Consider the following 14,816-nt stretch of genomic DNA (forward strand, 5'->3'; position numbering starts at 1 on the left):
GAAGAACACCTTGACAGCTATTTGAACTACTGAACTAGACCATGACACAAAGCCAAACTTCAACACAGGAGTATGAGAAAGCATACAAATCCTCCACTTTGAGTTACAAATAATTTTTCTGAGGCACTATCACTCCATGTAACACATTTTCAGCTAACCAAAGCCCCAGACAGACTGTTCAGTTTCTCCAGGTACTTTTCACTTTTTGGTGAACCTACAGCCTAACTCCTTACCCTAAAGGCAGGATTTGCTCCATGTTCCAGTAAGCACTTGACAGCTCCTGTACATAGGTTAAATGCAGCAATATGCAAAGCTGTTCCAAAATCAAAATCACTACAGGTGGCATCCACATCTGCAATTAAACATCACATGTGAGGTATGTAAGTGTTACGTGAACATTTCATCCTACAGATTGTTTGAGAGGACATTAATTTTTTACAGTTTATGCTAACATTTATACAGATACCATTAGTTATGTACCAAATGCATATAGGAAGTGATTCTACATAGAATATCAACTTTAACTGCATCTGTTTATTCACATCATGAATCTATCTGGAAGATAAGCATTTCCTTTCATTCATTTTATAATACTGATGACTTAACTGCAAAAATGTTGCTATCAAGATACCCAATCTACTGTGCCAACATTAACAAGTTAGTAAATTTAGGTTTGCATGTAAATTAGTGTTTCAGAAAATATTTCTATTTTATTGTTTCTAGGTGTCAAATTTTAAAATGAGAGGCATCTTCAACCAGTTGTTTTCCTTTGTGAGCAGGTAGTGAGGCAAGCAAAAGCTTACTACACCTCTGCTTTACATTGATTTAGTTACTAATGGCCAAGAACAAAGTAAGAGCTAGCAATTTTTATAATTTGTTTTCAAAGAATTGCATTCTGAAAGGTCTTGCACTGATAGTTTGGAAAACAGAGCACTGTATTTGTCTAGAAGATATTTAGCATACTACTTATTCCTATCAATTGTTTCCAACATATCTTTCAATCTGCTATGAAGTTATTACTGTTCTATAAGATTGAAGTTTTAATGCCTATTTAGTCTTCAGCTCCTCTCCTAAACTATGCAAGAGAGATGTCAATTTGAGTCAATTATGTATATGACCATTTATTAAAAATGCCAACTGATTTAATACACAACCCAAAAGCCAACAAGTATTAGACATAATGTTCCAACTTGAAATAGTGGTGAGGAACATAAAACTTTCCACCTCAGGGCTGCACAGTCTCCTAGTATTTTCCAGTTACAGTCTCTATCCTAAATACCACTAGCCTTTCTCACAGTGTGATAAAGTATATCCCAACTGTATCAACATCCTTATATAGTTATATTAAATTAATATTTTGAGGGCAAATAAAGCATCAACATATATAGAAGATAAATAAATATGTCTGTATATATATGTCAACTTTATATACTAGAAGAGATTGACTCTGAATTTTATAACGATCAAAGATAAATTTTAACAGTTTTACAGTTGTACCAGTATAAACACAAACTTAGCTATTTTAAATTTAATTGGCACATGCGCGAAAAAAAGACTGCATTGACATCGCAGCTACGTAGGCAAATGTACCTTTTACAGATCAAATGTCAAACAACTATTGCCAGTTTAAAACTCAGTAGAAGCTGTGCAGTTGTAAACAACCACTGGAAACTTCCATGTTTGATAAGGCTATCGAAGTATTTTCTGCACACACTGGAGGAACCAGTTTGCAGAGATACTGATCAGTAACATCAGCTACTGAGTCAGCAACAGCTGTACATACTCCTATTTTTAAAAGTAACTGACATATAGATTTTTTTTTTTTTTTTTAATTAGACTACTATGACTTCCTCAGGCTTGCAAACTTCACACTTGGAGTTTATAAACACTGTCTTCTTACACCTTTGCTCTAGGTCTAAGCTGGCATAGTCCATGTGACAAAAAGAAACACTGATATATCAATTGTTACCCAGTAACTACCCCCAAACTATCTAGGGAAAATTAATATGCAGCAACAGTCTGTCATGAGCAACCCATGCAGGTTACAGTCATTCCATAATGGTACCACACAACATTTCTAATTCTTAAGCTTTTAACAATTTTTCTATTTAAAACCTCTAAAACTCTAAGATCAAATTAGCTCTCTATTCTAACCATCGAGGAGTAAATCTGTATAAAGAATTTAACTGCAGAATGTCATAAAGGACATAGTTTAGCGGTAAATGAAAAGGAAACATCTGTGGTACCAGCTGTTTCACGATGGGTGTCTCAGAGTCAGCACAGCACTGTCTTGAGGAGCTATTTATACATCAACCATTTTTTCTCCAGTTCAGTATGAATCCACCCAAGGCATTTTTGCCTTCTCTGTACATGCTCCCTTCTCTGCAAACTGCCTGATGAAGTATGGAGCTAAGACTATTCTTTCTGTTAATTCAGACCATCCATTGTTTTCATGTCACAGTTAGGGCAAATCATTTTATGCATTTTCTGAGATTAAAAAAAAAAAAAATCATCTGCTGATCCAAGAGTTGCCAACAAGCAAGGCATTTAACCAGAGCAGTTTCCTTGGAAATCCTGAGCAAATCCCCATCCCTTCTGTAGGCACTGCACAGGAGGAGACGAGAACACCAAACACAAGTGAGGTCTGAAAGAAGAACTAATCTGCTGATGCAAATTATGCAGACCAGACTATTGAAATGTGATGTTGTTTTGTCTTTTGTTACCAACCTGCACATTACCTCCTAAGCACATCACACCAATAACAGCTCTGTTTAACAATTACTTCCATGATGACTCACAACACGGTAAGCAACCCTTGTGTACTCCAAAAACCTACCACCTTTTCAGAATTTTGAGACAGTCTTTAGCTTCAACCAGCTAAAAAAGGAATTAATCATTTTGCAAAATAGCACAATCAGAAGGATATTCAGTGGAACAAATAAACATTTGTACAATTTTAGTGTTAAAACTGCTTACTGGTTTTGGTATTTGACAAAAGTAGGAACTAATGGTTCTGGTTCAGAACCATTTTTGTATTTCCATTTGCATTAGTGTAAATAGGACTCCAATTACCAATCCTTTATATTATCATTCTAAAAGGTACCATTTATTCATGCCAAACACTAAAGTCAAACTGTTTCTTACACATGACCTTCTAGATAGACAAGATGTGGGAAAAATGAGCATGTCAAAGTTGCTTCGGCGACCAGTTTGCCACGTGTCATTGCCAAATTCCCACTTCTCCTTTACCCTTCTCTCAGCATTTCAAACATACTTCTCAACATTTAAGGCATCTTAAAAACCCTAAGAACTGACCAGAATACTTACATCATCATTTTTCTGCATACATTATCTTAGTCCTCAACAGCTGAGAATTAACCTGTTTGCTTTCCATTTTATTAGTTATTTCTCTACCATCTGGTACCAAGCTCAAGTTTAGCAACTTTAAAAAACAGCAATGGAATCAGTGCATTAAACCACAATGAAAATAATGTTAGGAGAAAAGGAACCAATGAAGCTGACTAAAAGAACAAGAAATATTTATATAATATAATGGGTAAACAAACCCCACTCTTAAAGACCACTATGCACCAGCTTAGGGTCAACACAGTAACAAAATACAGACAACTACACAAAAAAAAAAAAGGAACAATGCCTACCTTTTGGCTTTGCATTTTTCAAAATAACTCTAATAAGTTCTGGAACATCAAAGTAGGCAGCATAATGCAAGGCATTCATATTTGTCCAGCGGCTGCGTAAACTGCTATCAGCACCCAAATCAATAAGCTGCGTTGCAAATTTTACAGCGGTTTCAACATCACCTGCAAGGCAAATTTCATAAAATGTGCATCAGGGATTTATTTAAATGGCATCAAAAATATGCACATGCTTACGTGTAAACATAATGTATATTAAACCCCTACGGCTCACAGCAGAACACTTACTAGTAGATGCCTTTCTTCTTAAGATTAGGACATAGGAAAGCTTTGCCTTTTATCATGAAGGGCTGAAATGTCTACTATAGTATATAGTAACACTACCTGTAATCTCTAACGTAAATAACATGTCACCCATCAGAAACAAGGATTTTAGTATCTGATAAAAGAAAAAAAAAATTACACTCCACAATACTGAAGTTTATGTTGAGAGATCTGCTGCCCCCAGAAAAGCAAACCTCTGTCAGACCTCACTGAAACTTAGTTCAAATTCAGAGAACTGGGTTTCAGTCAACAAAAGAGTAGCACAACATAGAAAAGCTAATAGATGTGTTCAAACAGAATTAAATACACTCTTATTCCAGTACTCATGATCATAATAATGCAAATGAAGTTTATTGTTTTCTTCTGACATGATCAGGGTGAAACAAAAAAAAAGGAAAGCCAGTCACATAAATGTTCTGGTTTCACTGACATAAGAAAACTGTCGATAGCTTAGTTCACAGTTTGCGCCTCAGTCTGAAGCAGCCTTTGCTACATTAAATATATGTTTCTGTTGATAAAATTGCTGGCATTACCTATACCACTAACTTAACTTACTCCCAACTGCCACAGCCGTAACCATACCACAGTTCGGTATCTTCCTTTCTAATGGCCACTAGAAGGGATAAAACCCATCACTAAAAAATAATCTACTGCAAGGAAAAATTCTGTAATAGTTGATGGGATTAGCCTTTGTCATGGTTTTTACATATATAATGATGTTTCTTTACTCACCAATACCATGAGCCCCTGATTTGCAAGTGTAATGCAAAAGAGTCATGTCGGTCAGTCCATCTCTGTCATTCACATTGCAACCCCTTTTAATGATCTGAGAAACAAGTGGAAAACAAACACATTTTAGCTCTAGTATATCACTGACATCAGTATTATTTAGTAAGTTATTTCAGATATATGGACTCCCGGATTCACTTCAACAGCTAATAAAAAAGAAGCCTGTCAGAATAGACTCTAACTGCAGAACTGAGCAACATGCAGAAATGTAATAAATAGTATTATGTGGATATCATTAACCTTCATTGTTTACAGAATTTAAAGTTTCTTTATATTATTACTTCTAACATACATTTCACATGCTGAAAAGTTAACTGCTCAACTGAACAACAGAAAAACAACATCATTTATCAAGTGTCTCTGCTTGCTCTTTCGTGTCTCAACAATTCCTGCCTCCCTCCGCTCCTCTCCCCTACCCCGCCACACCCCCCCCCAAAATAAAAAAGTCCCCAGTTATACTAGGGCAGGAAGAATCTTTGCCATACTTCCCATCTGGCTAGAAAAGCCTGTAATCCAGAAGAAAAATAAGAAAGTAGGATGGAATTACTAGAAACAAGATGTCTTCTCAAAGCAGCCTACTGCAGGTTGTAAAAAGATTTCAGATCCTACCTCATTTTGTGCCTTGGAAACATTGCCCTTAAGGTCAGACATTGGAGTTTATGATTGCTGCTAAGTATGAAACTGAAACAACAAGGTGAAGGGTCTCTAAATAACTGGTTTGAGAAGAAACATTGTTTCTACATTCTGTGATTCTGCGTGATTCTGTGATTCTACCACCAATCCATATGCACTGATTTTTCACCCAGCATCTTTCCCTTTCCAAACGAACGCTGACAACATGTGCAATACACGGCACTGATCAGTAAGTACTTGTTACACGGCAGAAACTGTATCTGCATTTATGATTAGTTCTGCTTCTCCCTGAACTGTTTTTATTTGTTGTCACCATAGTACTTTAACACTGAAATCATTCAAGGATCTCCATTTATACCTCACCTCATTTCCAATAATATCAATGTTCTGCTGGACCTGTGGAACCCACTGCCTTAAGATAGCAAACAATTCAGAAACTGATGTTTTGGGGTTGAAAAGTATTTCTTGGCATGCTGCATCATTGGGATCAAAGAAGGAAAACTCTGTTAAAAAAAAAAAAAAATGAATCATGTACAATTGTAAGCTTTAACACGCTTCTAACGTTTCAAACCCAGAGGCAAAGAAGAGCAGAGAGAGTCACTTTACTATAAGTCACAGTGGAAAAATCAGAATATTGAATTGATTTAGAAAACTGTGTTTAGCATCTGGTCTATTTTTTCTTTAGTACTCACATCTATCTTGTACTTCTTAAAAAGTTGTGAATCAGTCACCAATACAATGGTACCGCAAGACTGATTTTAAGTTTAGGCAAGGACCAATAGAGATGTACAGTGATTATGCTAATACTCTTCCTTCAAGCTAGCAAAGGACTGCTGGTTCTAATCTGTTCCCAAGCACAGACAAGCCTCTTGATCTCTCTGTGATTAAAGGTGTACATGATTTCTCCATATGCTGCAAAACATGTATTTTCCCCCTTCTTCCATCACAATTTACATAAAGCATACCAAAATATAAACACATGCACAAATCAGGAAGGCATTCCATGGCCTCCACTATTTTCAGGTATTTCGTGAATCTATCGATCCCAGTTGGTGGCAGCTGCAGGTAACAAACACCTTCAAAAATTAAGCCAAACTAAGAACAGAAAAAAGGTGTATTTTTAAGATTTTAAGCCTCATGTTGCTTAAGGCAACCCAAAGTATAGGTGTAAAAAACACCTTATTATTAAAGTACAGTATTTCATATTACTTACAGGTGTATGTGTGTGCATGTATATACACGTACTGTATTTTAAATTTGTGGAATTTCTTCAAACTCTGGAAAATTGTATGAAAGAATGTGGATAGCAATGGCTATTAGGAGAGGGAATGGAAGCAGAACCTACTATCATCAGCAAATTACTGAATCATGGAAAACAATGAACTTCTGGCTCCGCTGCAGCTATCATGGAGTTGCCTTTTTAAAAGGTTTCAAATAAATGTACAATGTCAGCTTGCATCAATCACAGATAAAAGGCTCTCAGAACAGACATACAGGTTAAGTAAAATAGAGCATCAACCACCTAGGTGTATGACATGGTATAAACTACCTCTAGATGAGCCATCATTACCTTCCCTCAAAAAGAGCATACCATATTTCTAGCTTGGATCAACAGATAAAAGCACATATGGTGATCACTTCCTGTCTGTTTTGAGTTTGCATTGCCTTGATCCAACGAGGATGAAAAAGGACAACTTCACTGATATTTAGGATGAATTTTTACCTGTACCTAGCATACAAAAATTAAAAAAGCAAACCCCTTGTCTCCCAGCACTACACAAAACGTGTTTCTTACCTACATCCCATGCATTGATACAGATCTACTGATGTATTTACTGATATTTAACTTCTGCATAAACCACAGTTGATCTAATTCTGACAGCTATGAAGTAAATCGACAACTGGCCAACAAGATCAATCATCTTCCCCAACATGCATGATTTTTTAGTCTAGCAGGAAGCTTTCTAACTATGAACCTGAACCAAATTATATATCAGAAATCAATTCTAATAGACTGTTACAACCAGCATGCTAGGGTAAAAAACATGAGAGAATATATTAAGTATTAATAACAATAATCCTAAGTGCTTAACAGGTGATCAGCTGTAGTGTTTGCAAACCAAAAAAATGTTACAGAAAATCTATTAAAACAGTAAGTTCCACGAATGGATAGTGGCATCTAGAATACTTTAAAACATTGCTTTCTTGACCTGTATCTTTCCCATGCATTGATTACAGTGCTCAACTATATTAAGGAAAAATAAATGCACTTAAAGTAACGACCAAGAATCTTTGTCTGTTATGGTTTAACCTTTTTGCCCAGATTCCATAATATTTCTGTTACACAGGTGACAGTAACCTCCTATAAAAGGAATTTTTTTTTTTATTCAGTAAGTAGGCATAGACTGAGCAGGTCTGATAGCAAGTGATATTGTGGTGTTGTTGGAAGACATCATAACACACGACGGCTAAAGAAGGATGAATGGAGAATTTTTCTAAGGGATAAGAAAACAGAATGGAATAAATCACAGCAGTACTTACAGCAGAATAGGAAAGACAAGTTATGAGAACAGGGCTAAACCATGTAAAAACATATGTTCATGCACCAAAATATATCCAACAGAACTGCTAAATTTCCAACCTGTGCTAACTCATCAAATGGGTCTCAAGAACACTAAGTCTGTCAAAACCAGAACATTACATTATGTGTATTTCTTTTTCCTGAATACAGTTTATTGCTGTAATCAATGCATGGGAAAAACAGAGGTGGAGACTAATTTTGAAGCTATATAGATGCTATTAACATCTTCTGCAACATTCAAAGACATTAAAATTGTAGCTATCTATGAAGATAGCTACAGTGATATTTAATGTTATATATCCTGTTTTAAATTTTATAATAATTTATACATGTGAAGAGAATTCAACATTATTTCAAAAGCTGATCACTGATACTTGCTATAGTTTTCTGTAGACACTCATTTCACAGTCCTTACCACCACAAACATCTACATTTCCAAGGGAAATATTCCCCTATAGCGTATTGCTTGCATACTGAAAATATGAGAGAAAGCCTAACTCTAGAGGTTTTAAATGTGATGTAGATGCTTAACTACATTTAAATACTGCAATTTAACATTTAAACAATATCCAGTTCCACATCGAAATGTAAAAAACCTACAAACATCTGACCACACACACAGAACAGTATGAAGGAAAAGATAGTATATTTAAAATGTATGCAATCAAAACAACAGAAAAAGTACAGGTCTTCATATTTCATTTCCTTGAAAAAAGGATAGATAATTCATTTAACAAGCAGTAAAGTTTTTCTGAAAATAAGGAATAAATTAAGAGTTGAGAGCTTTTCTTAAAATTCATTATTCAAATATATTGTCTGATGATCACATTCATTTTCTCTTAAAAGTACACACCACAGTCTGAAGGCATTGGTGCAGCAGCAACAGAAAAAGTAACAGAAGTTTCAGAATTTGGGAATAAGAACCGTTCTCTTTCAAAGAGGGAATCTCCTTCCAAGGAGGGTTCTGGGAGATCCTCTATGGTCATCTTCTAGAAAGCCACTTTAGGAGGAAAAAAAAATAAATAGCCTCATTAGAAATACTTTGGAACAGTCCTATCGGAGTAAGATACAATGTGCAATGAGACTAAAATATTTTCTTTTTGCAAACATAAAATAATACTACTATTGTCTTCTTACAAACAAAGTTAATTAGTAAAAGTTAGCAGAGTATGGTGTTAAGGATAGCCAACTTCTAGTTTTGACTTAGTCACTAAACTTGCACATTATTAATGGAAAACATTCTATTTCTCCCCAGTTTCCCACTTGAGCAGTCATGAAAATAGTAATGCTATAATTAGCAAGCACACAGTGATGACGAATAGATTGGTATATTTTATAGCTTTATGAAAATGTGAAGCTCAATTACCTTTCCTCATACTCTGCATGTATATTCCTTCCCTTCACAGTGAGGAAGCATATGCTACCAGCTACTGCCTTCTCCTCTTTTAAAGTTCTCACCACTTTAATCTTCCCACACAAAGCTGCAGACAATTCATCACCGAGTGATTCACTCCTGGACTCACGATTCCGTATCAGCTCCTTTCCCAGCTTCTCCCTTCTATGTTTTAATATAGCACACTTACCACAGTGTTGTAACCTCCACCCTGATGTTGTTTCCAGACAACTTTTCAGGCCTTAGCGCAATCTAGGAGACGGAAGAAATATTAAATGGCTGTACAAAGTTATACTGACATTTTCCTAACAACCAGGTCAAGTGACATTCTAGTTATGGTTCACTTACTAAGACCAGATTAGAGCTGGTTACCACTGTAAGACATCTAGTCAGGCAAATTCAGCAACAAATAACAAAAAACATTATTCTTAATAGAAACAGGCATTATTGCCCTATCAGAGACTATAGCTTACACTTGAAAAACTGGAATTCTGCATCTTGAACTTTCATGGTCAAATACTCAGGGTAAAAGTAGTGCTTCTACTAGACAACCTACAATTTTATTCTGGAGATTGCTATACAGCACTCTCTACTCAGGAATTCGTTTAGCCAGTTTCCTTGACAGAAATAATTCGTGGAGCATTAAGGTATGCTTGGTTTTATTATATTTAACCTGTACACATGAGTAAACAGGCAAAAGAAAAAGTAGTCTGTAGTAGACTTATAAGTAGACTCATTTTGGGGGTTGTATCCTACACACAAGCAGCTAAGCGAATAGATTTACTCTAGTATTTCCCCAAATAAGTTTATCACACTATTTGGGAACCTCTCATAATCCACATTCTAATACAAAAATCATTTTAACAGTGAATTACAGATGCTAAACTTGAAATAAATAAATGAAAACCTTCTCTTCTTGGACGCCATGAACAGTTCACCCTATCCTCAACTCGGAAAAGAGATCCAGATGAAAACTGCTCATTTTTCTCCAACTAGTTTATTTCTTCAGTCTTATGCAACTGTATAAATGCATGTGCTGGCACAACACTAAGATCAAGAGAGAGGCCATTGGGAAAGGCAGGACTATTTCTTCCCACAGCATTATCAAATTGCATCAGCTTAAGCATTCTTAGATTCAACAAGGCCAAAAATATTATTAATTATTTCAATTATTATTTTCATCCAGTAAGGAGAAATTAGAGTTTACATTTTGAATGGCTTTATAGTCATCATAAACATGACAGCAACGACTTTCTCATATGAGGGACTAGAAAGTCCCTTAAGCTCCAAGTCACTAAATCTCTTTGGCAGGGCAAGAGTGAAATAAATTTGCTGCCTTCTGGTATTTGTTCAGAGACTATGACAAAACAAAACAGAGCAAAGCTTTGTAAAATGCATGAATCCACTACAGTTTTGCACAGGTAGCACATCAGACACTCTCACGAAATGCACAGAGGAACAAGTAATATGCATGAGCGTAGAAGAGATGACAGCTGAACCTGTTAAGTCAGAAAAAGACAGGAAAGCAATTGTAAGCTTTTTGCACAGCGCTGCCAGTGCAAAAGTGAGGAAACAAAAGAAACACCATGAAAAGTAGCCAGATCTGATTAAGCCAATGGTAACAGGAAGAGGTGAGATTTGTAAAGTACAATAACGAAAGCTGCAACAACTAGAAATCATCACAGACATTTGAAAATTAATACCAAAAAAGATTGTTTATTGCACACAGAAAAGCAGACTGAACAGAAGAGAATCTGTGCATTTGCAAGTATCCAGGACACCTCTTACTCTGAGGGGCCAGAGGGGAAAATACAACCTGTCACATGAGTGAAAAGAATTCAGCACGCAAGCTACCAAAGCAAAGCAGGCAGGGAAAAAAGCCCTGTCATTGGGCAGGTGACATGAAGACCCAAATGCTACAATGCATGTGCCCACCCAGCACCGTAAAGAATGACTTCCCAGGTTCACATGAGTGCCAACACCCCCTGGCCCAAGCATGCACATCCTTCCACCATAGGATCTTAATTTGGATCCAGAAATAATATTAGCACGTCATGACACATTACTGAACCGTGCAATGTCAAGGCAACATGCTGTGCACCCATGACAACCTCCAGAGCCTGCTAGCTCAGGCACAAGAACATCACAACCAGTTAATTTCACACACGCATACCTAGAAAGGCAAAAGGAAAGCAAAAGGTTGAAAACTATTCCAAAGGAAGGGAAAAAAACATCGTACTCAGAGTAACGTCTGTTCTGAGCATAAAAAAACTGCCTGAGGTATTAATAATATCCAAGGTATGTGGACTCAGGTGGGATGTCCTGGTGAAACAGAATGGAAGGTCTTCCAGAAGATTTCCCTGCATTAGTAGGAGATGTTTAGACAAACAGCAGGAAATGGTTAGAGAAATTAAATGAAAGGACAGAAATCTCCTGTTCGCAGTACTGCCAAACTAGCACTAAAAGTAGTTTAGCACAGCACAGGGTAGCACGCTTACCGTTTGACAGCCATACGTTCTTCTAACTGAAGAACTCAACTCAACTAACTGAACTTAATCTGAAAATGAAAAATATAAATATAATTGGTAAAAAAATCAAGAAAACTTGAAGGAGCCATCAAATAAGCATACACTTATGCTGGCAAGATTGAAGAGCAACTACAGGATTCCTGATATCCACACATTACAGAGAGCTACCACTGCATATATAGATTAAAAAAAAAAAAATAGTTGTATAATACAGGATCCAACTTTTTCCTGTACTCCAGATTTTGCAATATGTGTTACAGCACAAAGTTTTCCTGGAAGTGCTATAAAATGCTAAAGCACGTCAAGGTATTAAATGCAATTGCACTGGGGGTCTGACAGCAGAAGTTGTCATGAATGTGATGTTATTTTTGACAATAAGCACATATAATGGACTACTTATTGTGTACTTATATGCACTCAAGAACTAAAGCTAAGTTCAGAAAGCAAGACTCTTGCACATACACTATCTGCTGGCTTTATAACATTTACAGCAGAAGGGCAGAGACGTTACGTGTGTACATGTACACCCCAGACTGGCTTTTCAGCTGGCGTGCGGGGCCTCTTGCAACACAGCGCTTGGTCTGGAGAAGCTGCCAGTTTCACAGAGCTTCAGAGCGGGCCGCGCTGTCTCTGCCCCTCCGAGCTTCCCTCGGTAGCTCCCGCAGCAAACGCCGGTCCGGCCCGGCCACGGGCTGGTTATCAGAGTGAACCCCGGGAGCGGGGGGTTCCGGCCGCGGCCGCCGCCTCGCGGGTTGGGGCACTCGGTGACACCTCACCGAGCCGCCAGGCCACCGCACCAACAAGCCCCGCTCCCGCCCTGCCCTACGCAACCCGGCCCGCCGTGTGTCCGCAGCGGCGGGGGCCAGGGCCGGGCTCGGCCCGCCCGCTGCGGCGGCCCCCGCGCCGCCACCCCGCCCCGCCCCGCCCCCACCCCGCACGGAAGCAGGGCGGGAGAGCACGGGGAGGCCGCCGGCTCCCGTCCCGCTCTCCCGCAGAAGGTGCGGGACCGCGGCCGCCCCCCCAAGGCCTACCTGCTCCCGGCAGGGAGGAGCACGGCCGGGACCTCCCGCGCCCGCCCGCAGCTGAGGGAACCAAGCGAGGACCCATCCTCGCGCCCCTGCGCGACCTCCACCCCGCCCCTCTCCGCCTATCGGCTGCCAGCACCGCCCTCCTCGCCCCGCCCCTCCCCGCCCACTGACCTATCGGTTGCCAGCACCGCCGGCCTCGCCCCGCCCCGCCCCGCCGCGGGGCCTGTCCCCGTGGTGCCGGCGGGCAGCGCGGGCCGGGTCTGGCGGCTGCTCGGCCCGGATCGTGGGTGTTCGGGTAATTCCGGAGCGGCGGCAGAACAGCGGGAGGGAACGCTGGAAATACTGGGATTGGAGTGGCGGCTGGGAGAAGAGGGAGCGCAAATGGAGACGGCGGCTTCTGACGTTTCTGACCCGAAACTGACGGTTTCGGGTGCACACTATTCGTCGGTGCTTAACACCGTAACGTGTTCCTGCACGCACAGCTGCGTGAAAGGGACTGGCCGAAGGTCACACGTAATCGCTGCTAGATTTAAGCACCGAACTCAGAATTCTGCATTTCCCAGTTATTTCACTAACCAGCTGGAGGAACGAAAGTAGCAGCTTCCAAGAAGGCATTTCAGGGGGTGCTCATCCGTTCCTCTAAACCTAATGAGGATCTAAATCCAAAAATCAGTAATCTCTAAGAAATGCGTGTGGTGGTAAACCCATTTTCATATTGTTACAGTTGTAACTAAGTTTTGTAAACTACATCCAAGATTCTTACCTTATCTTGGGGCTTTGCAGGTTGTATACAAAAAGAGAACTGAAAGTTAGTCCTCAGTTAGTCCTTATCTTATCTTGAAAGGATAGGATGTGCTGAGAATGCACATCTAAGAAACCCAAGAATTTTACATGATTTCACAGTGAACATAGGAATAGCGCGCATGTGCAGTGACAAGAGGTGAAAAGTACACCGGTGAAGAAGACTCCTTACTTCATCCTGAAGACCCCCTGAACGACCACCAGAGGACACTGCGCATGCTTAGAGTAGTTCCAAGGTGTTGCAACTGATACTGTGAAATAGTTGTGTAATCTGAGGAATATGCAATACATACGTTGTAACCCTAATGAATATGTATGTAACCAAATTGTATAAATGTAGTGGAGTTCGAATCAGTGGTCGAAGCCAGCTTTGGGTGCGAACCCCTGGTTTCCCAGCGCTGAAATAAAAGCACCGCATATAACTACGTCCGTGGTTATGTGTCTCGTTTGCTAACATTTTGGCGACCCAGATGGGACCTCGTGGGCACTGCTGAGGTGGATCGCGTCTTGATCCTGCTCCGGCTAGCACCGAGGTATTCTTGGGGAGCGCATCGGACGCGACCGACCCTCCGCTGCTCTCGACGGACCTCTGATTGGTAAGAAGGTGCTTTTATTATTATTTGGGTACCCAACATCTGGTTCCTGAATCCTGGTAGCCTGCCGGTCAGACGCGGCGAAAGCCACGCTCGGTAGGGCAGTGAGCTCCTGATTGGTAAAGCCTATAGGCGCCGTCCATCAGAGAGAGGGAAACCTCTGCAGGTTCGACATTTGGTCTGGTTCCTGAATCCTGGTTACTGAATTTATTCCAGTCTGGCTCCTGAATCCTGGTTACAGTATTTGTTCCAGTCTGGTTCCTGAATCCTGGTTTCTGAATTTGTTCTGGTCTGGTTCCTGTATTGGTTCCTGTATTTGATCTGGTTCTTGTATTTGTTTCTGTACTTGTTCTGGTCTGGTTCGGTTCCTGTATTTGTGTTTGTTTGTTGATATGTCCAATTCAAACGTATCACCGTCAAATTGCTTACTGAAACATTAGAAGGAGGCTGAGTTTGGACAGTTTATGCATAAAAAGAAGTGTAATTGTGA

General features: G+C 39.6%; 1 protein-coding gene across 2 annotated transcripts in view; it reads right to left on the reverse strand.

Annotated features, from left to right (window-relative positions):
- Nucleotides 1-13,065, reverse strand: part of CLIP4 (CAP-Gly domain containing linker protein family member 4) — a 32,603-nt gene extending 19,538 nt beyond the window's left edge. The window contains exons 1-8 of one of the 2 annotated variants that reach the window (XM_065058668.1): nt 12,936-13,065; nt 11,875-11,933; nt 9,567-9,628; nt 8,837-8,983; nt 5,766-5,905; nt 4,713-4,806; nt 3,660-3,821; nt 234-352 (exon numbers count right to left, since the gene is read on the reverse strand). In XM_065058668.1, the coding sequence (XP_064914740.1) occupies nt 234-352; nt 3,660-3,821; nt 4,713-4,806; nt 5,766-5,905; nt 8,837-8,969 (648 nt within the window). In that variant the 5' untranslated portion in view covers nt 8,970-8,983; nt 9,567-9,628; nt 11,875-11,933; nt 12,936-13,065. Of the gene's footprint in view, nt 1-233; nt 353-3,659; nt 3,822-4,712; nt 4,807-5,765; nt 5,906-8,836; nt 8,984-9,566; nt 9,629-11,874; nt 11,934-12,366; nt 12,386-12,935 lie in introns of those variants that run through there. The other variant, XM_065058670.1, reaches the window with a different exon arrangement.
- Between the last annotated feature and the right edge of the window lie 1,751 nt (nt 13,066-14,816).

This window comes from Columba livia, chromosome 3 (assembly GCF_036013475.1).
Source record: "Columba livia isolate bColLiv1 breed racing homer chromosome 3, bColLiv1.pat.W.v2, whole genome shotgun sequence".
Classification (NCBI taxonomy): Eukaryota; Metazoa; Chordata; class Aves; order Columbiformes; family Columbidae; genus Columba; species Columba livia.